This window comes from Paramacrobiotus metropolitanus, unplaced genomic scaffold (genome assembly GCF_019649055.1).
Source record: "Paramacrobiotus metropolitanus isolate TYO unplaced genomic scaffold, Prichtersi_v1.0 Parri_scaffold0000023, whole genome shotgun sequence".
Classification (NCBI taxonomy): Eukaryota; Metazoa; Tardigrada; class Eutardigrada; order Parachela; family Macrobiotidae; genus Paramacrobiotus; species Paramacrobiotus metropolitanus.
The window spans coordinates 1,363,856-1,390,293 of NW_026570243.1; the positions used below are offsets into that span (position 1 = coordinate 1,363,856).

At 41.8% G+C, this 26,438-nt stretch overlaps 4 protein-coding genes and 1 non-coding gene across 5 annotated transcripts; 2 read left to right on the forward strand and 3 right to left on the reverse strand.

Moving 5' to 3' along the window:
* Positions 1–752: 752 nt before the first annotated feature.
* LOC129587128 (uncharacterized) lies at positions 753–1,917 on the reverse strand. Its single transcript, XM_055480730.1, has 3 exons — positions 1,792–1,917; positions 1,445–1,726; positions 753–1,225 (listed from the first exon to the last, which is right to left on the reverse strand). Exons 1-3 carry the CDS (start codon positions 1,846–1,848, stop codon positions 992–994), a joined length of 573 nt encoding a protein of 190 aa, XP_055336705.1. The 5' UTR covers positions 1,849–1,917; the 3' UTR covers positions 753–991.
* Positions 1,918–5,520: 3,603 nt separating this feature from the next.
* Positions 5,521–6,531, forward strand: LOC129587146 (succinate dehydrogenase assembly factor 3, mitochondrial-like). Its single transcript, XM_055480755.1, has 2 exons — positions 5,521–5,633; positions 5,919–6,531. The coding sequence occupies exons 1-2, from the start codon at positions 5,619–5,621 to the stop codon at positions 6,321–6,323; spliced, it is 420 nt and encodes a 139-aa protein (XP_055336730.1). The 5' UTR covers positions 5,521–5,618; the 3' UTR covers positions 6,324–6,531.
* A 220-nt stretch (positions 6,532–6,751) lies between these two features.
* Positions 6,752–6,823, reverse strand: Trnad-guc (transfer RNA aspartic acid (anticodon GUC)). Its single transcript has one exon. It is a non-coding gene; the product is annotated as a tRNA-Asp (tRNA).
* A 1,251-nt stretch (positions 6,824–8,074) lies between these two features.
* LOC129587173 (uncharacterized) lies at positions 8,075–10,441 on the forward strand. The gene is made up of 4 exons (XM_055480787.1): positions 8,075–8,420; positions 9,165–9,276; positions 9,810–9,987; positions 10,094–10,441. Exons 1-4 carry the CDS (start codon positions 8,337–8,339, stop codon positions 10,203–10,205), a joined length of 486 nt encoding a protein of 161 aa, XP_055336762.1. The 5' UTR covers positions 8,075–8,336; the 3' UTR covers positions 10,206–10,441.
* Positions 10,442–11,809: 1,368 nt separating this feature from the next.
* On the reverse strand, positions 11,810–13,190 carry LOC129587189 (trace amine-associated receptor 2-like). Its single transcript, XM_055480808.1, has 3 exons — positions 12,177–13,190; positions 12,006–12,113; positions 11,810–11,928 (listed from the first exon to the last, which is right to left on the reverse strand). Exons 1-3 carry the CDS (start codon positions 13,062–13,064, stop codon positions 11,923–11,925), a joined length of 1,002 nt encoding a protein of 333 aa, XP_055336783.1. The 5' UTR covers positions 13,065–13,190; the 3' UTR covers positions 11,810–11,922.
* Between the last annotated feature and the right edge of the window lie 13,248 nt (positions 13,191–26,438).

The window sequence follows — 26,438 nt, forward strand, 5'->3', positions numbered from 1 at the left end:
AAAAAAACAATCAGTAAGCGCTTTTCGAAATTAATAATCTTGGTAATCGTGATTGACATTTTGCCGGTTCCCATTAACTCATCCATGAGAAAGAACAAATGGTTCAATAATTTTGTAAATCGCATCAAGGGTTTGTGTTTGACATATATAATCAGCATCACGATAACAACCAGAATCTGTCGCACTCGGTAGCGGGATTTCTGGAATAATCTATCGAAACCAGCTTCTGAACCGAGGACCTCGCGAAAGTAATTCAGGTTCGATCGAATTGCACAAAACGCTGCTGCCATAAAACCAATCAAGCAGAAGAACTGAAACACCCGTATCCGGCAAAATTTTGTCTGCAACGCACACAGTTGCAAGTTTTTGTCACTCGACTGCGTAACTCCTGGCGTCTGTGTTACCAGTATGCTGTCTCTTGCAGAGCATCTGCATCGGTGTTGACGACAAGGTATACCACATACAGCTTCTAGAAACTTAATGCTAAAAGTGCTTTCCATAATTTTGCAAGACTTTTACCTAGCTTTAATCGAAAGAAGATCATAGCCGAATTTCAGCCGAACACTACGCATCGCCTGTAAAGAAAAAAATTTCCAGAAGTTTAACGCACTGAAACTGCACGCGTGGTGAATGATGAAGTCCAGTCACGGTGCGGCTTTGATACCTCATCATTCGGGACTTCTCCCTACTGAGTAAATTACGATGGCGTCCCCAAGGATACTTCTACTGATTTTAATTTGACACAGTCTTGACGTACGATTCATATCACATTTCTCCAATTCTTTTAATGGTTCAGAATTAGTAGTAAATGCATAGCGGTTAGTAAGAAATACACGGCTGCCCGCAACCATGCGCACTTAATCAGGAGAGGAAAATTTTTGTGCAAGTAGGCACGTGTCACTTTGAATTTGAGTATCACAAAACTGAACGGCGGTAACGCAGCCGTAATGCGGCAGTAATCCAGTTAATTCCGCCTGTCCAGGAAGGTTATCTATTCCGCCTTGGCTTTTTTGCCCTTCTTGCCGCCCTTCTTGGCAGCTTTGGGAGCTTCGCCAGAGGCAGCAGCGACGGCACCGGTAGCGACCATGACGTAATCAGGCTCATCATCCAACAGTACGGCTCCCTCGACGTACAGGCGCGAGTTGGTGTAGTCGTAAAAAGAGCGGGCTTGCGAGCAGTCAATGTTAAACCACCAATCACAAATCAAGGTGATCTGGTTGAACAGCTGCAAATAAAAGGGACATGGTTGATACAATACATTAGAAAAAATGAAAGCGGTATAAATGTACTTAATGCATGCCATTAACACCTAACAAAAGCAGGAAATTTAAGTACTAGATTGCAGCAAAATGTGTTGGTAGCATGTTGGTATCTTGTGGAAGTCAGTAACACCGGTATGCCCTGAATGCGAAAATAGTAACTGCCGGTAAAACATGCCACTTACAGTCATGTTTGGACACAGATAGCTGGTCAAGTTTCCGTTGACGTCGCAACGGTCGAAAGCCTGGCATTTGCCCTCTCCATCGTTAGCATAGAAACCTGGCTTGACTGAGGCACAGTCAACATTGGCTTTGGGAATGGTGGCAATGAGAGGGAAATCTTGGCCGGGCTTGACATTCAACCACAATTCCTGGATCTGGTCAACGCTCAAAGCCTTGTTAGCGCCACCTCTCAGTTTGTCCAAGGCGGAGAATACTTTGGGATTCTGATCGCTGGCCCGTTTGTCCTGCAAATTACGAAAAAACTTATTTACTGTCTCATCAGGAAATTTTAAATCGTTCCTACGCGTACCAGGGTGCGGGCACTGCAGACCACCACGCAGAGGGCGAAAAAGATGGCGGATTTCATGGTGCTTCGGTTTGGCGCGGGCTTTGGCTTGAAGATAGGAAAAGATGAGGAAAACGGCAAATGATGATGTGATGCTCTTTGTCAAAGCGATACAAACATTTTATATCACCATGCTTGCCGAGTGGCACCGAAAAGACGCACGCCGTTCGTGATCCATCGTTGTCTGTTGGCATACATGTGCAGGAACTGATACCTAAAGCCGCTCGAAGACGCTGTATTCGGTATGCTTACAATTAGACTCGAATTATCCATGTAGAATATTCGTCAGCCGCAAATTTTTGCAATTTTCGAAGCACTTGTGTACTGCCGTCCCGGTACGAATTTTAAATGTTCGCTTTAGAGCGACAGCAAAATATCAATACGCTTTAACAGGGAGTACAAGAAGCTTCCTCCGCCATAATAAGTTAACACAAAGATGCAAAGCAATTTTACATAATAATGTCTACACTGCATGTCATTTCGTAGATAAAAATTTTTTAGACTTATTGTTAGCTGGTTGGAAACAAGCGTTCGCTCGAATCAACTGCATGTATACGAGTACACTATGTTGAATGTGTATTCTTTCCGGTATCCTGCTACCACGCCGAGCAGTTGCAGACACTGCGACCAGATACATCTTCCCGGCTCACCAAGTCTTTGATAATGACAAGGTAAGTGATCCAAAAGCCCGCAATCTGGAAGACGCATTTGATGTAAATATAAATTGCGTCATGACGTCTTTAATAGTAGCTTCGGAGAGAGCTTTAAGTAGCTCCAGTTTCCAGATATTAATATGGTACTATGATGAGTTATACTTACCGTTGCAATTACGGACTTGTCGAAAATGCAGAAACCCCCCAACGTCAAGTACAGGGGTCGCGTTATCATTACGCTTGTGATGTTTAGAAGTTGAGAATGTTTACTTGTTCTTTCCTTGGATTCGTGTAATCGAATCCAAAGATCGTCGGATAAAGCATGATTCTGCAAAGGTTTTCGTTAGCTGCAGTCTGCAGATGCTTGCAGCGGCCGGCTATAATACAGGACTACAGGTAAGTACGTACGTTAATCATTCTGGAATTTTATTTTGGCCGGTGCACACAGGTGTGCCTTGGCTATGGTGTGTTTATTAACCACATCAAATTGAAATTTTGAGACTGTTTTCCGTATTCTTGCCAGTTTGTGTGAAAGTGAAAGTCACTTTCCAACCAACCTTTTCCTGGAAAGTGACGGCAAGGTAGGCGGGAAAAGCAATAAGTCCGGCGAAATTCCACAGTATATCACCGCATCCCACGGCTATGTCAAACCACCGCCATTGGTGAGCACCGCTTTTAAAGAGTGAATTTTCGAACAAACTTAATTGACACAATACAAATAAAGCCTGATTGAAGATGTGAAGCCCTAACACCAGGGAATATAATGCTTCCAGTTTGATGGCAATTTTCCGCAAGGTCAGCAAAATTTGAATGATTTCACTTGAATGACCCCGCACCAAGAGGTTGTCGTAGAGATGTTCTAGATCATGACGCATCCGATCGATTACTTTAATTATTGCGTACAAAGCAACACAGTAGCTAAGAATTGTCATAATCCAGAAGTTAAACCCAAAAAACATCATCATGTAGTACGTAACTGTATAATCAAATTGTGATAAGTGAGCGGGGATTGGCCATAAGTCATCGGAGCGAAACTTCGTCATTTGTGAGACCTCGATCATCACTTGGGTGAAATAAAAGACTGACGTAAAAATAACCAACAGCCACTTATCATATCTTTTAACGGCAATAATCAATAGAGATTTTTGGTCCGTGCCGTATATCTGACTGAAAAGATCGACGAGGTGTCGCAAGAGAAGTCCCAGATCGACCAGATTTTTTCTTTTGATATAAATTGTTACGGTAATGATGACAACTAAAGCTTGGCGAAATCTGTAACGAGATTTCTGGAATAATGTGTCGAATCCGCTGTTCGACGTTGGAATCTCCCGAAAGAGGTAATACAAATCAGCGCGCGCCCCACAAAACACGGTTGCTAAAAAACCCAAACAGCAGAACAGGCGGAACAATAACCGAATCCCGTTCCTTTTAAAAAAGCTTATACCATCCACTTTTTCGGCTTCGGTCGGTAGTAGTGATGTCTTAATCAACAGCTTATGATTTTTGGGAAGGGAAACATTGCATACTGCTCTTAAACATGTAGTGCACACAGTATCGTCCATTTTAGATTTTTTCGACGTGATCGGAGGAATTTCGGAGCAATATACAATGATCAGCGTAAAATGATTGTGGCCTGCACCCTAAATGGGGTGTCGAGCCAACTACAATGTATAAGCTGCAACAGCGAGGTCACGAGGGATTTCGGCATTCAGCGAACGACAGCATCGTTTCAAAGTGAGTAATCGGTGGATTAGGGAGCAATGCCGGGCATACATAATAACAACTATTTGTCTGTCCTATTCCTATTCCCAATAATAATAATTTTATTGTTATTAGGAGTTTTATGATGTTATCATAAACTAGAAGTACTACAGACTCTTTTGAAACCACTGGCACTACTCAACTGTTTGGTCTTCTCCCGACCAGCCTGGTACCCGTGGTCAGGTTCATGCCTGACAATTTAATGCAAGCGCGTCAGCGACTAATCTTGGTTAGTAACTATAAAGCTAGTAAACATCTGCGTAATTCACATAACTTTGTTAAAATATCTTTTATTAATTGGCGGTAAAAATAGTCTCTCGTTTTCTATAAAAGTAACAATTTTCTGCCAAAGGCGGAAATAGGCTGCCTAACCGCACAGAACATTTCGTCTAAATAAGCCGAAGCGCTGACATGCTGTCCCTATGACAGAGGCCGCATTCCCGCGTTGAACTCCGATGCTACTCTGCTGGTTTAAAATTTAATACCTTAATTGTGGCCCGTATCTCGTCTGTTTCCTGTCGTATCTTCTTCCCTAGTTGGATGACCAAGGGTCGGTCGGAAAAGGCCGAATGTTTCGATGCCACCTGCACGGCATCGTTGGACAAAAACACTAGCGTGGCGACCCTCGTAAACGTCGGGACACTTCCGGAGGCGTGAGTGTTTTTTGCAAATTTTTAACTCTTTTTACAAATCTTAACTCTTTTTTTGCCAGTTTCAGCAAGGCAGCTATGTCCAATTGCCCATTGCCCTGCCTTCTTCCACATAACATGCATCTCCCTTGCATTAGCGTTTCTGTCTCCTCAGTCACAGAACTCAGAATTTCATTGCTGTCTGTCCAGTGTTAACATTAACAGAGCTACGTTTTTGTCTGTCTTGTGTTACAGAATTACAAGTTTACACTTTCTTAGGGCTACTCTCAAAGTCCAGCTAGATCTGGTTACGGTGCAGCAGCTCCACCTCATGAGGTGGTTTTGCGAACCGTATTTGTCGGCGTGGACACTTCATGTAGCTATCTCGTGCGGTGGAGCAGCTGCATCATACTTAGCTACGTTCAGAACTTGAGCCGGCCTTAACAGTTCCCAAGATAGGAAACGACCTGAATCCATGCCTAAAGGCATATATGTTAAGACTAGTCTTACATATATATATACGTACGTACGTAAACGTACGTATCTTGCCTTTAGACGTACGCACTATACAGCGCTACGCCTCCGGAAAATTTTAGTACTTACTGTATGAATGGACAAAACATTTAATTTATTACAACCTAAAGGGATGGCGGCTACGTACTGTTTAATGTTTTAAATACAGGCTGCCATGCACCGAGTATGAAGTCTGGACTCTGGAGTCTCTGGACTACTTCAAGTATGGACTAAAATGTTACAGAATACAGTAGGTATTTTTACAGTTTATTTGTTATTTTATTCATATTTTATGTAAGAGTAAAGTGGAGTTATAAACCCAAGACGCTAAGAGCAAAACTTTGAATCGATTTCGAGGCTCGGTTAAAGTTAATGCTAGGTACCGAGTGAATGATGTAACGCAGGCTCACACTGCTCGTGCAGTCTATTCCTCCGTGTGTAAAGTTTCTTGTTGGATGCTAGTGCAACGGATTGTGAAGGGTTTTCATTTGCACGGTGAGATTTGAATAATAATTCAGTATACGCTCTATTCTATATCGGGAATACTCGGAATATGTGCACCCCCCTTGCGCAGTCATCGCACCGCCTGAACGTGCGCATCCTGTACAAATCCATTCTAAGGCTGCACCGTGGTCTCCCCGAGGGACTCCGCGAATTGGGCACGAAATACGTGCAGGATGAATTTCGCCTGCATAAGCCCATAACGAACGACGAGCAGATTAGGCATTTTATGCTGGAATGGACGGACTATGCCATGACGCTGTCGCGACAGCTCTCCAGCGCAGCACTCGTCAAGGGATCTAAATTGGGAAGGGATATACCCTCTGAGAAACTGGATGCCTTCAATAATGAGCAGATTATGCAGTTGTACGCCCTCAAAGTCGAACTGGAAAATGCCACGAAAGCCTCGCAAGAAGCTGCTGCACCTGCAGTATCGTGATGTATTGCAGAATTTTTATTTTTGTTTTACTGGTTTTGTGTACTTCTATCGCGTGGGTTGAAAGTCATAGCAAATTGGCAATGGATGGAGTCGTTGCGTTACTTCGTTTTTGTGATAAACAATAAATAAATATGCATCGTTTTCGTACGTACGTTTTTAAATGGTTTGCTTTAAGCAAAATTTTGCCAGATCATAAAGCGCAGCGTAAATCGCAGAAACGTTTGGACAGCTCAAAAATCGCAGACACCTGATTGTGAGTTACATCTCCGTAAGAAATAAAATGAGCGAATGAGTTTTCGTAATGTGCATTATGAACGATAGAAAAAGATGGTAAATAGCCAGATACCTTTGTATTTTTGATTAACACTTCTTCCCATGACTTGCTACACGACAAAGGAAGAACGGAGTACAAAAAAAGAGAAAAAAGTCTCCCAGTCGGGGAATCGAACCCCGGTCTTCCACGTGACAGGCGGAGATACTCACCACTATACTAACTGGGATTACTAATAATATAGTTGCTTAATTTGTCGTTGCCTCTGATATCCATTTATGTGCATGTATACGGTATTCGCACATGCACAGTTGAAAAATTGACAGAACAAGCTTGTTGTAAAACTGGAACGGACGGGATTCCGGAAACCGCCAAAAATATTTCAAGTGAGGGGAAATTGCTCTTGTGTTCTAACCATAAGTATCCATGTAATATGCACAGTAATTCTTATGACAGTAATAACAGCCTGTAAATGTTTCAGAATGCCGAATTTCGTCTGGTACCTGCCGAATAGTGAATGTCGCATAATTAAATACAAAAATTTAACAGAACCAAGATCTTAAACCAGATACACGGGCAACAGGTGTATTGTTTTATACAACCTGTTTTATCCATTTACAAATAATTAAAAAAGAAACAAATTGAATTACAAAGTAATGCTGCACACTTAATTACTGCACATTTATAACTACTTCTATCGCAAGAAGCGCATGATTTCAAGATTATCAGTATTACAGGAATCTCTAAACATATGCAGCCCCGTAAGTAAAAGCAAATTAATTAGAGTTCATGCTGCAACAGCTTCCGGCAAAGCTGGGTAATCCTTCACAGCAATTGTCATTTGATTTACTTGCCTTTGCCCATTAAGAGACTGTTCATTTTATGATTTACGTATATTCTGACAGCCTTTGGCTGCGGCAAAAGTTTAGTTTACTTATACGGGGTACTTGGAAATTTTGTTCGTATCCAAAGATACGCACAATTTCAAGTTGGGCGAGAAACCGCAACTTAACAGCTAAGACGACCTGCTGTACACAAACATCGATGATTTTTGTAATTGTATACGAATTGTTTTAAGTGCACAATACATATCAAACGCATCTGGGTTATAAGCTATCCAGTTGCTTGCATAAACTGCCATATGAGCCGAAAAACCTAATATGCCGTCCAACCACTTATCCTTTGCTCGTTTCCCTCCGTGTTGCAGCTAGTGTTGACGCGTATACCGAATGTAGCCGGGTACCAATTTACAACATGTTTCCATTGTCATTCTGGGGCGTTAACATGTATGTTCGCTGCACGAAGCGGTCGGGAAAGATATACCCGCGTCGGCACTTTCACCATAAACACCGCACAATGTGGTTAAGATGTAAACAACGGGTTTCGGCTATCGGAGATGCCAACGAAATGACCGGTGTTGATTTCGCATGTCAAGTCATATCTGCCGCGAATAAAGAGCGCTCAGTTACCACCGCCACTGCTATCTAGTCGCCATCGTCGAAGGCCATCCAGATGCTGATTTCCGGCGGTGCTGTGTAGATGCAGGTTTAGTCGGCTGGTCAGTTGGTTGGATGAAGGTGATATGCGCTAAATTATGAGTTTGTTGGTAAACTATAATTTGTCAACGTGCTGCTATTAGTAACATTTTCGTAGTAAAGTTTACCAGAACTCACAGCGCTGTCTGACGGTTGAGCCTTTTCGGCTGGACACTTGCGACCACGCCGGTCGATTTCATCAGCAGAATGCCGGTATTTGGATTATTGGTCACTATCAGTATAATTTTTCTAGCGATTTTTGGGCACAAGCGGATACATGTCAACGCTGCGGTAAGAAGTTTCGATTTTATTGTACGTGCATTACATTATGAGAATGCTTAGTTCCAGACTTGGATAAGTACTGTAAGGATCAGCTATTACTTATACAGTTATACATTATTTTTCCTTTTATTATTGCTATAATATATTATATCGCTAATCACCGGATATAACAACTGAGACCCTTTTTAAAATTTGTGCTTTATAATGCTGAGAAAATAACTGACTTTAATATGCTCATTCTGTATATGTGTTGGACTATTTTATTCCTACATCTTTTAGGCTAATAAATGTTTAACATAACTGTTTTAAATTTCAAGTTGATGTGCTACATACTCTGCAGTGGGGGAGTCCGGGCCCAGCGGTAGGCGACAAAATTAATATATTGCGGCGAGTAATAAGTGCATAATTTCAAGAAATGCCGTTACGGATCCCTGTATACTGATTATATTGGCTGCCATTAATTTATCACATCATTTCGATGGAGATTAATTCTACGCACTAGATGTACCGTGTACTACATTTTATTATTTAGTGAACCGCTTACCCTCTAATCGAGGCTCTTTTTCTAAAGCGCGTCTTTAGGATGTTTCCTTTGGGAAACAAGTAGAGTTCCCTCTTGAAAGGCATACAAAAGTAGTGATCAAGGGAGCAGTATTGAAAAAATACGATAACATACTGACTGAAGTTACTGAACAAGTGCATTATAGCGTAACGGTGAGCAAGTTAAAATAAACCTTTCTGTATTTGTGATAGCCCACAAACTACATCCGAAACATTGCCGACCAGTTGACCCTTGAACACATTCTGAACAACGTCGCGACAGGGTCACCGTCAAAGAATAATGCCGCCATTTCGCCGATTGGAAGTAAGTGGTGCAGCGGCATACAATTGCGCAGCTAATTATATATCATGTTAACTGCTATCTTAGTTTATCTAAAATTATAGCTGAATTCACTTACCAAACAAGCAAAAATAAGTAGATCCGTTAATCGTATGCATTTACTGCATATTCCTTATCCTATTGTTTAGTGTTTGTGAGCGGCAGGGTTTCTTGGTCTGTTTTGCTGCACTTAATTGTTTATTCGGCTACAGCTATTTCAAAGCAATAATAGGTGAATTTTCGCAAGTCACAATTTTTCTTTATAAATTCAGTTTAATCGAGTACTGTACGTAGTTTAACGTTTGTTAGAGAAGCTGCGGTGTATTTCTACTTGGTTGCATTCAAGCCGGGAATAGTCTACCGGTATCCATAGCGGAATATGCGAAGTTTATAGCACTTAATGCCTACATTTTTTATACAGGAGAATGGCTTCGAAGCCATTAATGATGACCTCATCAGGCACTTCAAAATTTTTTTGTATGAGTGTTAAATGTATGGGATTTCAAATTTTTTAATAGGATTTATTGATCAAGAAACGTTCATGAAAGAAGCCTTCAACCGGATGCAGTTAAGCGCCATGATGAATGCATTCGCACCGCCACAACCAAGGATGCAGCAAGGTCTCGGCAGTGGGACCAGCCAAGGACTTGCACAGCCGCAGAGTATGATGATCAATCCTATGCAGTCTGGATTGGGGTAAAATGAGCATTTCTATGATCTTGGTCACCTGATGTACTATTTTATTTATCTGTGCACTCGTTTTTTTTATATTTTGTCACCTTTTATAGTACTGTGTTCATAGATCGAGCTGGAGCTACAATCCCGGCATGGGTATGGGGATGAACAGTATGGGCGGACTCGGTGGATTGGGTTTACTGGGACTGCAGCTGGGATTTGGAAAATTATTGGAATGATATGCTGGCTTGGTCATTGTGCATTTTTTTATTCTGTACACTGCTGGACAATTAATTGCTTGACAATTATTTCTTTAAACTCAGCAAAAGTGTATCATGTGGTAGTACATTTCTTTAAGGCGGTAAATTATGCTCTCATGTTAATTTATGCAATTAGAATCCTTTAAATTTTGGTAAAATATGGACAAGACGTATCTGAGCATCTCAGTGTATTATGAACAACGTTTCATGAGTTGCGTTGCATTTGTATTACAAAGTATTATGTATTATGTAGTTGCGTGCGGCATAAAGAAGACTATGCCGCTCGCAACTAACGATAAATACATGTACATGGAATATTAAGGGTCGGTTTATTTTTATAAGACAACAATTTGTCTTTTTTAAAAATTGGATAAGCGGCTGTTTTATATTGTAAAGCTGTAGAAAAATAAGCACATGGTGTGGCTGGCTTTCAGACATAATCGTAAAATGTTACTGTTGTCTTGGGCAATGAAAACGATCTTTTCCTTGGATCGAATATGTAGGATCTAAAGATGGCGCTTGTTATTAATTCAAAAGATTTCATAGAATGACAAAATCGGAACGGTCCACGCTCACCGGTTAACTCTTAATGGCCTGATATATTTCTAGCCGCGAATCATTTTGATTCATATGTTTTTCTAATGAACGTTTAAGTTTTAAAATTTACAAAATCTGCAATAGTATGCTACACACAGCTACATAGCATACCGGGAAGAAAAATTCAAAATTTGAGATCGATGGGCGCGAGTGTTTCGTTTTCAATTCCGATGAATCAGTTTTACAATGTCAGGCCATTAGTCTGACTGTCTGCGTGTTGAACAGCAACGATACAATTCAGAAATACCAGTAGACCAAAGTTTTGGTTGAATAATAGTCCATATTGTGTCATTTCATTTTGCTGGAGCGTGATTCCACATGAAGAAAACAATATAACTCCTAGGATCATTTATATGTTCGTACGTACTCTTACAGCCATATTAATTCGATAACAAATTATGCAGCTACAAACGGTGACTATTTACCTATCTGCTTATTCTGCCTTATCTGTAGTATGTACATATAATTATGTACTTCTTGTACAGATAGTATATTCTATATGTATTGTATATTGCTTGATTTTAGAATACTACTCGTACTTCTATACATAACAAGCTTTGTGCTGTCAGCAAGCATAATGTTGCTCTACCAGCTTCAGTATGTACAGCTTAGGACAAAATGGTCGCATACCCAACATCTCCACATTCAGTACGAATGCAGCGCAGTGCACTGTACGACTGAGTTCAAAATATCCGTTTCGTACAAGTGCACTGCACCGCTTGCGTACAGAATGCTGGGTATGGGGCTATGCGACCATTTAGTCCTACATTGTAGTTGCCGCAGTATCACTTGCTTTGGTTATTTTGCCGCTTGTAATGATTTATAAATTACCGATTATGCAGAGCAAAATTTGTTAGAAATGTTTGTATTTTTGATTTTACGAGTGGCAGTAAAGAAGTCTCTGAAATCGCTACAGCAGTTACTTCACATCGCCGACAACAAAGTACATTGATATAATATTATTTCCTGCATGCAGATTTCTGGAAGTCCGAACAACAATCCATGACGTCATTGGTCTACTAGAAACAATTAGGTGCCCGCACGAAATGCACCATTCCTGTATACCAATTATTTTCCTTTATGCAGTCCCCAGACGCCGTTAAGCCTAGAATAGCAGGAAACAAATTAAACTGTTAAGCATACATTATATTTCCAGATCACTGCACATGTTACATGCGTCACCTGTGGAGTCGAAAGTGTGTTAACATTTGATCGTTCTGTAACTCTGTTGCATCGAAACAGCCGCCGCACAGCTCTCCGGCAATCGCTGCTCATCGCCAGAAAAAATATCTGTAAAAACACGTTGACATAATTAGGAAGAATTCTCCAGTAAATCCGTTTAAATTAACTTACAGTCGTGGATAACTGACCAGCATGAAAAGATAACCTCAACCACAAGGTCAACATGGCATTGCGTTCCGGAACCGGCACCATCCAGGCATAAACCGGATAGACGAGATATGTGACGCCATGTACTATAGCCGTCGCACCAAGCAGCTTGGCCATAGCCATTCGCTTGCGCAGAACGTTATTTGAGGTTTTGTTTACATTGTCACCTACACGCACTTGCCGCCGCTGTTTCTTTCTTATAATGGCCACAAAAAGGACCAAGTACACTACAATGGTGAGGCAGATCGGAAGTATTTTTCCTACAACGGTTTCCACGGTGTACAGACTTCCTAACCGCATTGTCCCGCATATCTTCACCGGATCGATGGCCACCGACGCCTCGAGGCCCGGAAAGAGATAGGTCACATGCAAACCGATTGTCAGCATGTAGACAAAGAGTAACTGGAGGAGCTGTGCTTTCCACGATGAAAATCTTTTATACAGCATTGGTTTGGTAAAGGTTATCGCCATAAAACGATTTACCGCCAGAATACAAAGGCCCCAGATGCTGGCGCACAGAACCGTCAAATTAAAAAACAAGGCATACTGGCAAAAGGTCAACTGGTGGAAGACCGTTCGTGCTTCGATTTCCGCAATCAGGGTCCCGGTTAAGGTGAGCGGTAGGTGGATGAAAAATTCCTGGAGTTCTGTTAGAATCTGGCTGATTATTAGTAACCGGGATCCGTGGAACAACTTGCGCTCTTTGATCATGGCGGTTAGAAGAAGAAAGGAAAGGATGGTACCGAGCGAGCAGACAAACACCGTTACCGCTAAGTATAAGGCATAATGAAGCGGGTCATGGAGAATTAATGATCCAGGACTAACAACAAACGAGCTGTTATTACGAAACATTTCTCAGACAGGAGGAATTGTTACTTTCAGCAGAATACAAGTAAAGCAATATGGAAAGAATATGAATTCAACGGATTCTAGCAAATGAGGCAATCCTTTTGTACATCCCGGTTAGCACGTTATCCCCTCTTTGCATAATGACAGTAAAGAAATCTCGCTAATTAAATTATTACTGTAATGCTGCAAACGTCTTTATCATCACGCCATGGGATGGGTGCAATGCAGTGAATTGCGCAGACGGACGGAATGCTCAATTATGCATAGTAATTTCATTAGTATGAGGTTAGCTTTACCGTTATCCAATGCAGAATGGCTGTAAAAATATGAAACTAGTTTGTAATACAGTTTATGGCAAAACTAGTCAACGGCTTAATTACAAAGTTGAGATTTCTACTTAAGAGGAAAAATAGCAGGCAGGTTACTTTCTCTGAAACAAATGTATGATAGTTTCCTTGAGTTCATGAAAGGTCAATACAAAACAAATAGGATCCGCTACAGCCTGCAACGTGGAGAGCGTCAGCACCACCGCTAAACAAATTTGTCCCAAGTCGACTCCAGCAAAAAACAGCACGGAGAAGTAAACCTTTGCCGGCATCCAGAAAACCAGCAAGGTCATGGTTAATACGGTTAGGGTGAGAAACGAGCGATCCACGTGGCCGGCACGTCCACCTCCACCTGCAGTAGAATGACTGTGCGTTCCACGTAACGACTCATTAGCTGATATTTGCTTCATGCGCTTCCGTTGCGCCCACCAGATGACAGGAAATGCGGCAACCACTAACGCAGATGGCAAATCATAAACCAGAAACTGATTAAAAATGTTGAACGGGTTGTCCATCGCAAAATCGTTGCAGAAATGGGGAATATGCAGAAAGCGGTAGATAAAATATGGTACGACAATGATATGCATGTAAATGGCGGCTCCGCTGCAGATGATTAAAGCGGTTTTCCCGGTATGCAGATTTCGATAAGACAGCGGCCTAATTACCGCCCAGATTCGGTTAATGCTGATTAAGGCGTGTGCCTGAGCGACCAGCCCGGAGAATGTGTTATCCCAGTAGAACTGTGTGGCGCATAAGGAGGATATCTCCAGCTGCTCGCTTTTGTAAACCAACTTTGTCAAGTCGAAAAAGGCAACAATGCAAGCAAAGATGTTGGATAACAGTAAGTTTGCGACATACAGTGAAAACGGTGTCTTATTCCGCACGCGAATAACATACAGCATGAATACCGCACCGTTTAGAAAAAATGCAATAATTGTTGTGATCGTATTAGAAGCAGCCAGTAACGGATTGCTTTCCGGGATTGAAAGGTCATCCGTGGTATTCCGGGACGCATTCATTGCGTTCAAACGACAAATATAATTAACGTTTCGCCTTAGTTCATTTCCAGAAACACTTAGAAAACAGGTAACTGCTACACACGCAATGAGTTCCTGTCCAGTTAAACCATGTTTGTGTAAAAATTTGTTTATAATGGATATTTGAAGCTGGTGATTGGACAAGTTTGATTTCCCAGGAGATGCGAAACAGTTAAATAAATAAAAGGCACACTAAAAGCCAACTTGAAAAATCCGTTTTTTTTTAAAATTAATGGTTAACGAGTACGAGTACGAGTCTTAGGAAACCGTTTTCACAAGCAAGACCTTAAAAGTGTAGCTTCAGTGGCATAGTATTCATATTCCTTGCCGTCTACTACTGTGCCCTGCTACCATTTAAATAGTTAATTACGAAGGTTGAAGTACCCGCATCCCAACGGGACACAGATGCGGGTAATAACATTCATACCAAGTGCGCTTTTCAGGTAGACTTGAGGGCCGGACACAGTCGCTGAATGCCCACAGGAACAGGAGCACAATGCGTACGCATTCTGTAACTGCATGATATCCCAATGTCATTTGTTCAGCTGTACTGGGATCACTGGCTTTTATACACTTTTATCACGTATGAAAACATGTACTGTATTTATAACTGACCACAATGCTGAGCTTCGTGAGATGCTAAATAACGTTGGAAATGTGCAAAGAAATAATTTATATCAGACGATATCGTGCTTCTATATGTTTTCAGTATAATACGGTTTCATTCTTTCGTTGCGCGGTTCAAACTGAATTGCCAGGAACATTAAATTAATCAAACGTTTCGCTGGTAATGGCGTAGCTCAGTGTTGTGTGGGAGATACTTGATAAGTTACTGACTACTGAGGTCTGCACAAAAAGCAGGGTATCTTGTTTGACAATAACAAACGTGATCGCCAGATTACTGAATTTTGAGCCTAACTTCATATCAGCTAGTACTTCCTGTTCTAATCCACGCTAACCTAAACCGGCATCGTTCACTCGTGCGCCAACATTTTCCGGCGTTCTTTTCCTCAGCAGGACGCATAAATACCTGGCAACTTTTTTATCCCACCGCTTTCAGTATTTTAAAAAGCGATATCATTCACCATCCCTTATGATTAAACCTGCATGGGTAATTATATGTACGCATCAAATACGTATCAACAATAGCATTTACAGCTAGTACAAAATAAACACGATACGAGTATTTTAATTATTGTGTTAGCAGTTGCCGAAGAGCGTATCACAAGGCTTTAAACAACATAACGTGGTTTACAGAGGTCCTTGTCATTGTTAGGAGAAACATTTAACGCCACAGGGCAGCTTGAATGCGAAGCCCACATAAAGGAGCGGAAAGGCCTTGAAGGTTATCCTTGTGCAAGGGAGTGGCGAGGTGAGGTTTTGAAGACTGTTCTTGTGCGCAGTACAGATGTGGGCGTCTCTCCAAATCTGTAAGAAGATATCATATGCACCAGAATCGACCGAGGAAGGACATTAGGTGCTAATGACATCTGCCCAAACGGAGGTTATTTTGGAGGAATTACGACCTTGACCCCAAGGCATATAAGGATCGCCTTTTTTAAGACTGATTACTGTTGGATCTTACCTTTTCTGGAAGAATCACGCCAAGATAAAGCCGATATAGGATTGTTTAGAAGGTATGGTCTCAAGAGGTTCCTTTAAAGCATGGGATCGGAAGGGCACTTCGCAACTCTTGAAAAGTCAAAACAAAACATATTGGATCCGTAACAGCTTGCAGCATGGACAGTGTCAGAACAACGGCTAAGCACATCGGTCCGAAATTTACACCAGCAAAAATGAGTGCTGAAAAATAAATTTTAGCCGGCATCCAGAACACCAGTAAACTCGCTGTCAGGGCTGTTAAGGCCACAAAGGATTTGTCTCGCTGAATATGTCGTCCTTTGGTTGGATAACTCTGACCTCCAGATGACTCAAATTTGGCTGCAATTTGAGCCTTACGCTTTCGTTTCACTAACCAGACAACGGGATACGCTGTAATGGCCACCGCAGTCGGCAAAAGAAAAATAGCCACTTGGGCAAACGTGGTGAAGATTTTGTCGTATTTTGACCGGTCGCAGAAATATTCGACATGGAAAAAGCGATAAATGAAAAACGGAATAACCATAACGTGGATGTATATAAATACTCCACCGCAGATTAGAAGACTCCTTTTCACCGTATGGAAACTTCGATAAGAATGTGGGTACGTAACAGCCCAAATTCGGTTGATCCCGATTAAAGCATGGGCATGAGCCACCAAACCAGAAAACGTGTAATGCCAGTAAAACTTGGTTGCGCACAGTGATGATGGCGCTTCGCCTTCGTTATGGTACGCTATTATCGTGGGTAGCCCGTTCACGTAAATGGTTATGGCTAAATCGAAGAAAGCTGTAATGCAAAATAATGCATTGGCAAACAGGAGATTGGCGATAAAAAATGTGAAGGGCGCTTTGGCACGGATGCGGATGATGTAGAGTACTAAAACCGCCAAGTTGAGAGAGAACGCGACGACTGTTGTAGCAGCGGTAGAAATGGCCATTAATGGATCACCGCCTTGAACCGCTACTTTGGTTCTGGTAGTATTAGAGAAGTTCATCATTATTTTCAATGGAATACGAAGATCGTTTAAAACATCTTAATCTTTCATGTAAAGTAAGGCAAAAAGGGGAACAGCTGCAAAGGTCAGTCAGTCATGTACTGAAAAATTGAATGGACGATGTTGGAGTCATGGTGAAAATTTCCTCGTCCTAGGTAGCACCATATATTGATCGACTTAATTGCACACGATGTTTGCTAGGGTTAAATTTGAACCCAAAGAAAAATAACGGTGTTTTGAAAAGGAGCACTTCATAAGGGGCTCTGGCATTCAGTACAGTATTATACATCACCAACTGGAATTAACTGCTAGTCATGTCCAAGTTTATAACACTTGCAAGCGTGCTGTATCTGTAAACAGAAATTAGGAGTGTTTGCCGCCGAAAGGTCAGAAATTTAATTGCGCACTTGCATGCCTTTGAGATCGGTTCAAGTAGCGGTAAGCTTTATTTTGTTACGCCGTAATTGCACTGTGCAGATGTATTAGTATGGACTACGATAGAGAGCTTCTACCACTTCATAATAATTATTTTAGATAGCTGCTTCAGGGTAACCAATAAGGTTCGGAAATAGATTTAACAAAAGAGGCTGATTGGGTTTCCAGGAAAGAAAACTGACACAAGAAGGTAATTACACATTCTGGACAGAGGAAAACAGTCTGGTATTTCGTGACGGCATTTCCCTGGCAGCACAAAAAGCCGATGGTGCGGAACGTCACAGCATTCAGTAATTTAGCGCAGACATCACGGCTGCCTAGCTGGAATAGCAACGGAAATGACAAAGCAGTAGAAACTACAGAAGTTTCAAGGATTGGCAGTTCCATATAATTTTGTAGCCTCTTGCTTTTGAAACAATGGGAATTTGAGGACCTTCAGCCAAACAGTTTCCAGGAAACTGGGGGAGGATAATTATTGCAACGGGAAAACACTGATTTAAGGATGTTCGACATCTGGTGGTTTCGTCTCTCAGCTTAATTAATTTGTTTATTAATTTTTGTTTGCTGACGTCTAAAATGGCGCACCCCGAGCGCTGTAACGCTGTTACATAATAATAAGAGCAACATATCAGTGACCAGCGGGTTCGACTGCTTGACACAACAAAATTTCCGAACTGTTCCCAACGTTTTGCACTCGGACATTGTTCATTGCGTTTTCATTCTTTGAAATGTCGTATTTATCAGAAAATCAGCCAGAAAATAATTAGAAAAATAGATAAAAGAGTACTACTAACAAGCAAGTTATCAAGTGCACAGAAACTTCAGTTCCGCTTAACGTAATTAAACCACATAGCGCGCTTAAGCTCATGGAACGTCAATACGAAACAAATCGGATCAGCTACAGCTTGCAGCGTGGACAACGTTAAAACCACAGCTAAGCAAATTCGCCCAAGATCCACACCGACAAAGGTCAACGCTGAAAAGTACACTTTTGCCGGCATCCAAAACACCACAATCGTCACCGTTAATGCCGTCAGTGTCAAAAAAGACTTGTCACTGGAATGATGACGACCGTGGGCAAAATGACTGTTGCGGTATACAGATTGATTGGCCAACACTTGCGTCATGCGTTTACGCTGAATCCACCACACCACGGGGTACGCTGCAATGGCTACTGCCGATGGAAACAGATAGACGACAATTTGGATGAGCACAGAAAACACTTTATCTGACCGGAAGTGCGAGCAAAAATCGTCGATACAGGAGAGACGGTAGACAAAAAACGGGACGACGATGATGTGCATATAAGTCAGCGCCGCTCCGCAGATAAGCAGAGAAGTCTTGGTTGAATGAAAATTCCGGTATGAAATGGGAAAAATCACCGCCCAGATGCGGTTCATGCTGATCAGGGCGTGCGCCTGCGCGACTAAACCGGAAAACGTGTAGTCCCAGTAGAATCTGGTAGCACATAACGATGACGCTTCCCACTGCTCATGACGATAAATCAATTTCGCCAAATCAAAAAAGGCAATAAAGCAGGCAAAAATATTGGAAAATAATAAATTGGCCACAAAAAGCGTGAACGGGGCTTTGTGGCGCACGCGAATAATGTATAGTGCCAAAACGGCAAGATTTAGGAAAAACGCCACAATCGTTGTCACGGTATTGGAAATAGCCAACAGTGGGCTGTCGCCTGAACTGGGTGATTTGCCGGTAGAGTTGCTCATGTTCATCTTTGTCAATAAATATTTTAAGTGATTAGGCAAGAAGGAACACTCAAACAAACCAAGAGGTAATAGCGGTAGGATTTAGATTGTAAGATGTTAGTAGCAGAAGACGTTTTCCAGTACTTGCAAGGAGAACCTTTGGTTTAATCATATAATTTTGGGATTTACCCCAGAACTCGGACAAGTGATGTAACCGAAATAAAGCCGCAAAATGACAACGCTTGGTTAATTTTCAGGGACGACTGAATCACGTTGTAGTAACGAGCTAAATTTTTGCAACGTTAATTCTGAGACATATAATGTCCAGATTTGTTCTAGCGACGACCAGATGAGCAAAGCAGCAAATTAGTAAGTGCAGATCTCTAAGAAATATTCTTCCAAGAAGCTGCCACTAGGTTTGGCTATTAATAAAAAATGTCACGCAATGCTACTTCAGAGGAACAAGACCTAACTGCCCTAAGGTGCATTCTCCCAACGCAGGAAATTTGTCGGATCGCTTTAATATAGATACTTACCGGCTTGCTGTACATATTAAGTTTTTATCCTGAGCAAACAGCATGGGGCCGTTTTCTTTAATAGAAGGTCAGCTGTCTCAGAGTGCTGATTGTGTTAAGGAAATTGGAACCATCTGATCAAACTGCCCACACATGGCGTGTCAGGTTAACTGCTCATCATATAAGTGGCTGCTGTGTCATCGTCGTGATGTAACCCTTTGATCTACAGTAACCAAGGTTTTTGGATTGCGCTTTTTCTCAAAGAAATCTCATTTTACCGCTGTGTCGCTGTGTCATATTAAGAAGGTGCTCTAACATGAGAGCAAGCACTCCAAACAAGATTAATAACAACCTGCAAAAACATATTTGTCTGTCAAAAACACAGTCTCAAAAATGATGCAGTGGCCCATTACCATTCGCAGGTAATCACAGCCACTAGCAACGCCTTTTTTATGTAATGGGGTATATCTATGATTAAAAAAAGTATCTGATTTCCGAAAACGCTAAACAACTGTCCAGTAAACCCTCGAAATACGGTGAAACCAACAAATTTGAGCGCGCTGATTAGGCATCAGAGAAACTAATAACTGGCAGATATATATCATAGAGACATAACTTTGTTGCTGCAATTTCTACAGACGATATCCCAAGGAAAAATAGTCTCCATCTGCTATTTAAAACATACTAATTACTGCGGTATAAAGGTCAACGTGGCTATATACAGGCCGCACTTCGTTCTGTAAGGAATCGATGTTACCTTTGATCCTGGCGCCATGAAGAAAAGAAATCAATAAACGAGCTGCTAAATTAAAAAACCGGAGCCGAACCCGCGGCAGCAATGCCTAAACCCGAATTTAAACGCCATCGGATTAGTTTACTCTGCTTATGTAAATCTCCTCACACCCAAAAGTTAGGCGGACCCAATTGAAGTGGACCTTTATGTTTACTGGAGTTGACAACCAAAGTGACGCAAAACTGTTAATAAAGCATGTGAGCACACTGTGATTAGCTGGAGTACAATCAGACTATCGGACTTAAGATTATTAAAGTAAGGCATATTTTTGTTCGCTTCCCGAACTTTATTTATAAATTTTTCGATTTTGGGTTTACAGGTGGTGACGTATTATGCTTTTGCAATTTCAATAAGCATCACATGTAAGTACAGACTGAATACTAAGAAACAAGATTTGCAATTAATCATAAAACAAATATGCAATGTAAAAAATATATTAGTAGGGTGGATTTGGTGGATTCTCATAGTTTTTTCTTATAGCATGCTATCAAAACGGCATTTCTAAGCTCTTGAAAAGTCAGAACGAAACAAATCGGATCCGCTACAGCTTGAAGCGTTGCTAGCGTCAAAACAATATTTAAACAGATTGGTCCAAGATTTACGCCAGCAAAAATGAGTGCTGAAAAATAAACTTTAGCCGGCATCCAAAAAACCAATAAACTTGCGGTTAGAGCAGTTAAGGTCACAAAGGACCTGTCTCTTTGATTATTTCTTTCTTTAGTAGGATATCCAGGTCGACCACCAGATAACTCGATGCTTGCTGTAATCTGAGCCACTTTCTTTCGCTTCACGAACCACACAATTGGATATGCCATAACGGCCATTGCAGTCGGCAGAAGAAAAACAATAACTTGACTAAACATGGTGAAAATTATGTCGTACTTGAAGGAATGGCAAAAGTTGTCGACACTGAGAAAACGGTAGATATAGTACGGAACAACGACAAGATGCATATATATGAATAATCCGCCGCAGATGAGAAGAGACCTTTTCGCCGTATGGAAACTCCGATACGAATGCGGATAAGTGATTGCCCAGACCCGGTTGACGCCGATCAAAGCGTGGGCGTGAGCCACCAAACCAGATAAAGTGTAATGCCAATAAAACTGAGTGGCGCACAATGGCGATGACGTTTGCCGGTCCTCTCGGTAAATCGCTATGGCTAAATCGAAAAAGGCGGTAATACAAAACATTATATTGGCAAACAGAAGATTGGCTATGAAAAACGTAAATGGCGCTTTGGAGCGGATGCGGATAATGTAGAGCAAGAAAACCGCAACGTTCAGAAAAAACGCGACGATTGTCGTAACAGCGCCGGAAACAGCCAACAATGGATCGTCATTTTGTGTCGTTACTTTGCTGGCATTATTAGTGGAGTTCATTGTTATGTTGAACGGTATCAAAACTTTCACTTTCCGGATCATCGTAATACAGGAGAGATTTTCCAGGGAAAGTGCAGACTGAGGGAAGATACCGCAGTATTATATGGAAAATATTGCGGTCACAATTTAAAGCTCCTCGTCGTGGAAGACACCAAATTTATTCTGATGGACATAATATATATGAGAGAGTCAGGCGGAATGGTTTTCCAACTAGCGACGATGTCCTGCTTATCGTTAGAAGTATTTTTAAAGTGCAGTACCAACGTCTGACAAAGCTGTTGATAATAAATTGTAATTTGGTGTATTGCCGACCAGAAATCATTAGCATTCGCTCCTGGATAGCAAATACGCAGATAGGCCTGCAGTCAACCCTGTGTTATCAAACTTAAGAATCTCTGGAACGCTGCAGCAAAAGTGTTATAAACACGCCGCAGTTATTGTATGCGTTACAAGTTTTGAAAAATGCACGGTTGGAGCTACCCGTAATGGTCGATTTATGTAAGTTACATTGTATTTGCAGGCAAGGCTCTAGAATAATTTTTAACAAATAGAGACGTCACTGGTGTTGTAAGTATTAAGAAAGTATTAGGTTTTGCTGGCTGCACTTTACAGATACAGAAGGATTTTCAGCATATCGGCCATGGTTTTAGCGTAATTAAATGACTCTACGCCTCGTCATTTACGCCTTTTTCATCGTTTTAATGATTAATGGATCAACGCACCATGGATTACAGCTACCGAGAGATCATGAGTTATGACCTTACTGTTTAAACTACGGACGCTTTTACTGATGTTTTGTAAGCGGATGTTACCCAATACATATTTTGACGTGGTTATGTTACTTATTAATGAACTATTGCGAATCAGCATTCAAGAAAGAGCTGGTAGAACTGTTAATATTTCAATCCATGCAGTGTTTAATTAGCCGGTAAAATTTCTATATTTCATCAAAACCGAGCGGATGACTGGGGCAGTCCGCTGGGTAGTGCGCTGAAATATTTGATTATATTTCCCTGCAATTCGTATGTACAATAACACCCGAATCGAGCGACAGCGCAACAATTAGCTATCTGTACTAACCTACTGCCGATGGTGATGCCATACAAAAGGCCGATATCCTTTGGAAGCTATAGGTTTTATGGCCTAAGGTTACTGCGTAACCTGTGCGATTATTGGCAGCGTGTTAGCCATTGGTCACTTCATGGGGAAGCGGGATGTAACACCGCCCCGAAGGAGACCGTATAAATAGCTGTCCCGGGAAGGTTTATCCTCAACAGATCTTTTTAGTTTTAGTTTTCGCTGCCAAGGTTCAACTAGTCTTTAGACATTTGATACCGCAGCGAATCGTGTTAGCTTTTTGATCTTCCCACCGTCCCTCCCTTACCAGATTTAATTGAGAGGAGGTTTTCGGTTGCACCCTCGGTACAACCGTCCTGTTTTTGTTTGGTTTTTGTTGGTATTTTATATGCTCAGAAATAAATACCGAACGAGAGAAAAAACTGTTGTTGTTTGCTGCGTACGCGATACAATTGACGTGTGGGAGTAGGATCACACGCCGGAGTACGTACAGGATGCTGACTGTCCGCCTTCCACCTGCAACACAAACGGATAATCTAGTCAATCTCTTCTGTGATTTGCTGTTCTCTTTTACTAGCGATGTATATGATGTCATAACGCCAAGTCTATATAAGTTCTTGTTACTTCTAATATCGGTATCAGTAGTCTGAGATTTACTTCTGAGACTGCTTTCTAATTACGATTTTCTAGTGTCGTGAACTGTGATGTGAATTGGATAAAGAGACAGCAATACTTGTTCCTACGGAAGTGCATAGTCGTTCCCGGATTATCGCTTAGTATACAGGTTTGCTCGTGACACAATCGTCCTAGCTCTTGCTGATCCTCACAGGACTTACGACCGGAGATTGTAGTTGGACTATCGTTAGGGATTCCTGACTCGTGTTCCAGACTCGTTCGTCTTATCTCCACCATAGTTCTTCCGTTACAGTTTGAGAGTACGAGTGCCTACCGATTGAGCATTACAGGCGTGGAAGAGTAAAGATTGTTCATGGAGCCTTAAACGGCGTGAACGCTTATACACGACATGGCGCCCACCGGTGTCTTTTAATTTTCCCGATGTAACAGAAAATTATTGGTGGAAAGTTTGATGGTAATTTATTGGTAAAAGTGGTCCGTACAGAAAGGCGTCGAACCGCAAAGGTACGCCGAAGGAGGTCAGCGTTCCTGATCTGGCCTAGTTTAAGTTATTTTTGGCGAGCTTCCTCGCAATTGTGAGCTTCCTCACTGGTGAGCTTCCTCGCCAATTAAATTAATAATTTAATCTAATTTGGACCGTAGGAAAACAGTCGAAACCTTAAAGGTCGGCTGTGTAATTAATCGGTGTCTGTGTGGGTAATTTCCGGGTTGTCTGCGCAAAGCAGTAACCGCGGCGAATAAAACGTAAACTGCAGTGTCAGTGTACCTGGCCTGCAGATAGATCAGATAGTGAGTACCGAGCCATTGTCAGTGACTAGGTGAGATAACGATCTCCAGCAGACTGATAAAGGCAAGCCGCAAGCGGTAGCCAAAATCAGCAGCTAGAGAGAGTTGACCGTGAAAAAAGGTAAACACCGGCAAACGGTGACTGACCTGTGAATTTTAAATTACTGCAGCACGCAAAGTGCAGCAGCGTAATTTTAGGAATTTGTTACAGTCGAAACCGCAAAGGTCGGCTGTGTCTAAACTCACTTAACAATTCAAACCTAAAAGGAGGATTGGGAAGTGACGTGACAGTAATTGCACAATTGCAATTTAGGAAACCAGTAGCACAATCGCTGCTGTACCTTTTATTTTCAAATAACCGCAAAGGTTAATTTGGAAAAAGGCAAAATGTCGGGTGGGTCGATTCCTAGAAATCGTCCTCCGCCGCGTAAAATTCCTGATAATAAGGTGATCATCGGAGCGTATGATGGGTCAAGAATTCAGACAAGGTTTAAATTTAATGCGAAAGTAATCCCATTAAATTTAATGTATATCGCTCTTAATGTCGAACCACCAGAAGCACAAGATGCATTCTGTGGGAAGTCATGGATTGATTATCAGGAAATTAAGCGAATTATTAACTCCAAAACAAGATCACCGGCCCATTTTAAGCCATGGATTGAATACGAGGGATGTATTCCCGAAGCTTACCTGGACATAACAGATGAGCAGTTTAAAATGGCGCTGCAAGATGCAATCAAATGGCTGCCAGAGTACATGGAAGATTTGGGTAGACGCAGATTAGAGGCGCAAAACGCGCATGCAGCGTCCAAGGCGACGGGAAAAACTCCCAAAAAACAGGCGGCGAATGAGCGAGTCACGCGAGGAGCTAAGGAGAAAAATCCAGCCCAGGCGTCTGGTGCGATATTGGATGAACCCATATCGGAAACTCCAAGCGTGGCTGAGAGCCAGACAGAACCCCAGTCGTCCCAGTCGGACAATAACCTGATAGCCTCGTCGGCTGTGGATAAAGCGGATATTTCCGAGGGATCTGAAACAAGAGCAAGTAAAAGCATTCGTGGTGGAACGATGACGTTCCATCCGGCACAGCTAAAACTTCATAGTTTTGTATCTGAAAAAGATTTTGAACAACCTGATGAGGACTTCCTGACTCAAGCCATGGAAGTAGATGAGCAGCTCGCAGCAGCCGAAACGGATCAGGACGTGGGACTGATCGCACGGAAAACCATGCCGGTGTTGCTTCAGGGTCTCCGCACTCTTATCGCATCTACAAAAACAAAAGTTGATGAAATGGGTAATACAATGTCGTTAGACGCCCGTGTCGAGGCGGAACGAAACGAAAAGCTGAAATTCCAAAACGATTTCAATGAAATGCGTATTAAATTCGAAAATGAACAAACGGAAAATGACAGATTAGCTAATGAAATACGTATTGCAAATAATAACCTGCACGACGTAAGAGAGGCTAACAGAAATGCGGAGGTCGCGTTTAACGCGATTAAAGATGAGCGCGATACTTTAAAAGATACGAATCGAAACTTGGAAAAACTGTTGGAAAACGCTCAGAGGGATCTTTCAAACGCGAAAGCCACGATTGATGGTCTCAGTGCTCAACCAACACCGGATTCGGTGAAACAAATAACCGATTCGAACCAAAAACTACTGAAAGTTCAGAAAGATTTAAATTCTGAGAAAGACGCGCACAAATTGACAAGTAAAAATTTAGCGGACGCGCAGAGTTTGTCCACAAAACTCACCAAAGATTTGGAAGATGAAAAGAGCGGGCTAAAGACGCGGAAGAGTCTCTTCAAAGGGATCTCACGCATGTGAGAGTCCAGCTCAATAACAAGTCTTCGGTTGGCCCGATGCATATTCCTAAGGAAAAAGATGATTTGTCCCAAAAGGAAATTGAACGGCTACAGGGCTTGTTGAACTCTGAGCGAGAAAATGTTCAGAAAGCTCAAAGGAATTAAATGAGTTGAAAAACGATAAAAGATGCAGTAACTGCGGAAACGCGATTCAAGCCAAGAACAAAGCACAGGCTGATGCCTACGAAAAATCGGAAACGTGCAACCGGCTATATGCGGA

Excerpts from the sequence above, each read along its gene's own strand:
- LOC129587128 (XM_055480730.1), bottom strand. The coding sequence starts at position 1,848 with ATGAAATCCGCCATCTTTTTCGCCCTCTGCGTGGTGGTCTGCAGTGCC. Across the intron at positions 1,727-1,791 it reads TCTGCAGTGCCCGCACCCTG|GACAAACGGGCCAGCGATCA; the intron begins GTACGCGTAGGA and ends CGTAATTTGCAG. Across the intron at positions 1,226-1,444 it reads ATCTGTGTCCAAACATGACT|CTGTTCAACCAGATCACCTT; the intron begins GTAAGTGGCATG and ends TTTTATTTGCAG.
- LOC129587173 (XM_055480787.1), top strand. The coding sequence starts at position 8,337 with ATGCCGGTATTTGGATTATTGGTCACTATCAGTATAATTTTTCTAGCG. Across the intron at positions 8,421-9,164 it reads GGATACATGTCAACGCTGCG|CCCACAAACTACATCCGAAA; the intron begins GTAAGAAGTTTC and ends TATTTGTGATAG. Across the intron at positions 9,277-9,809 it reads CGCCATTTCGCCGATTGGAA|GATTTATTGATCAAGAAACG; the intron begins GTAAGTGGTGCA and ends ATTTTTTAATAG.
- LOC129587189 (XM_055480808.1), bottom strand. The coding sequence starts at position 13,064 with ATGTTTCGTAATAACAGCTCGTTTGTTGTTAGTCCTGGATCATTAATT. Across the intron at positions 12,114-12,176 it reads CTGGTCAGTTATCCACGACT|ATATTTTTTCTGGCGATGAG; the intron begins GTAAGTTAATTT and ends GTGTTTTTACAG.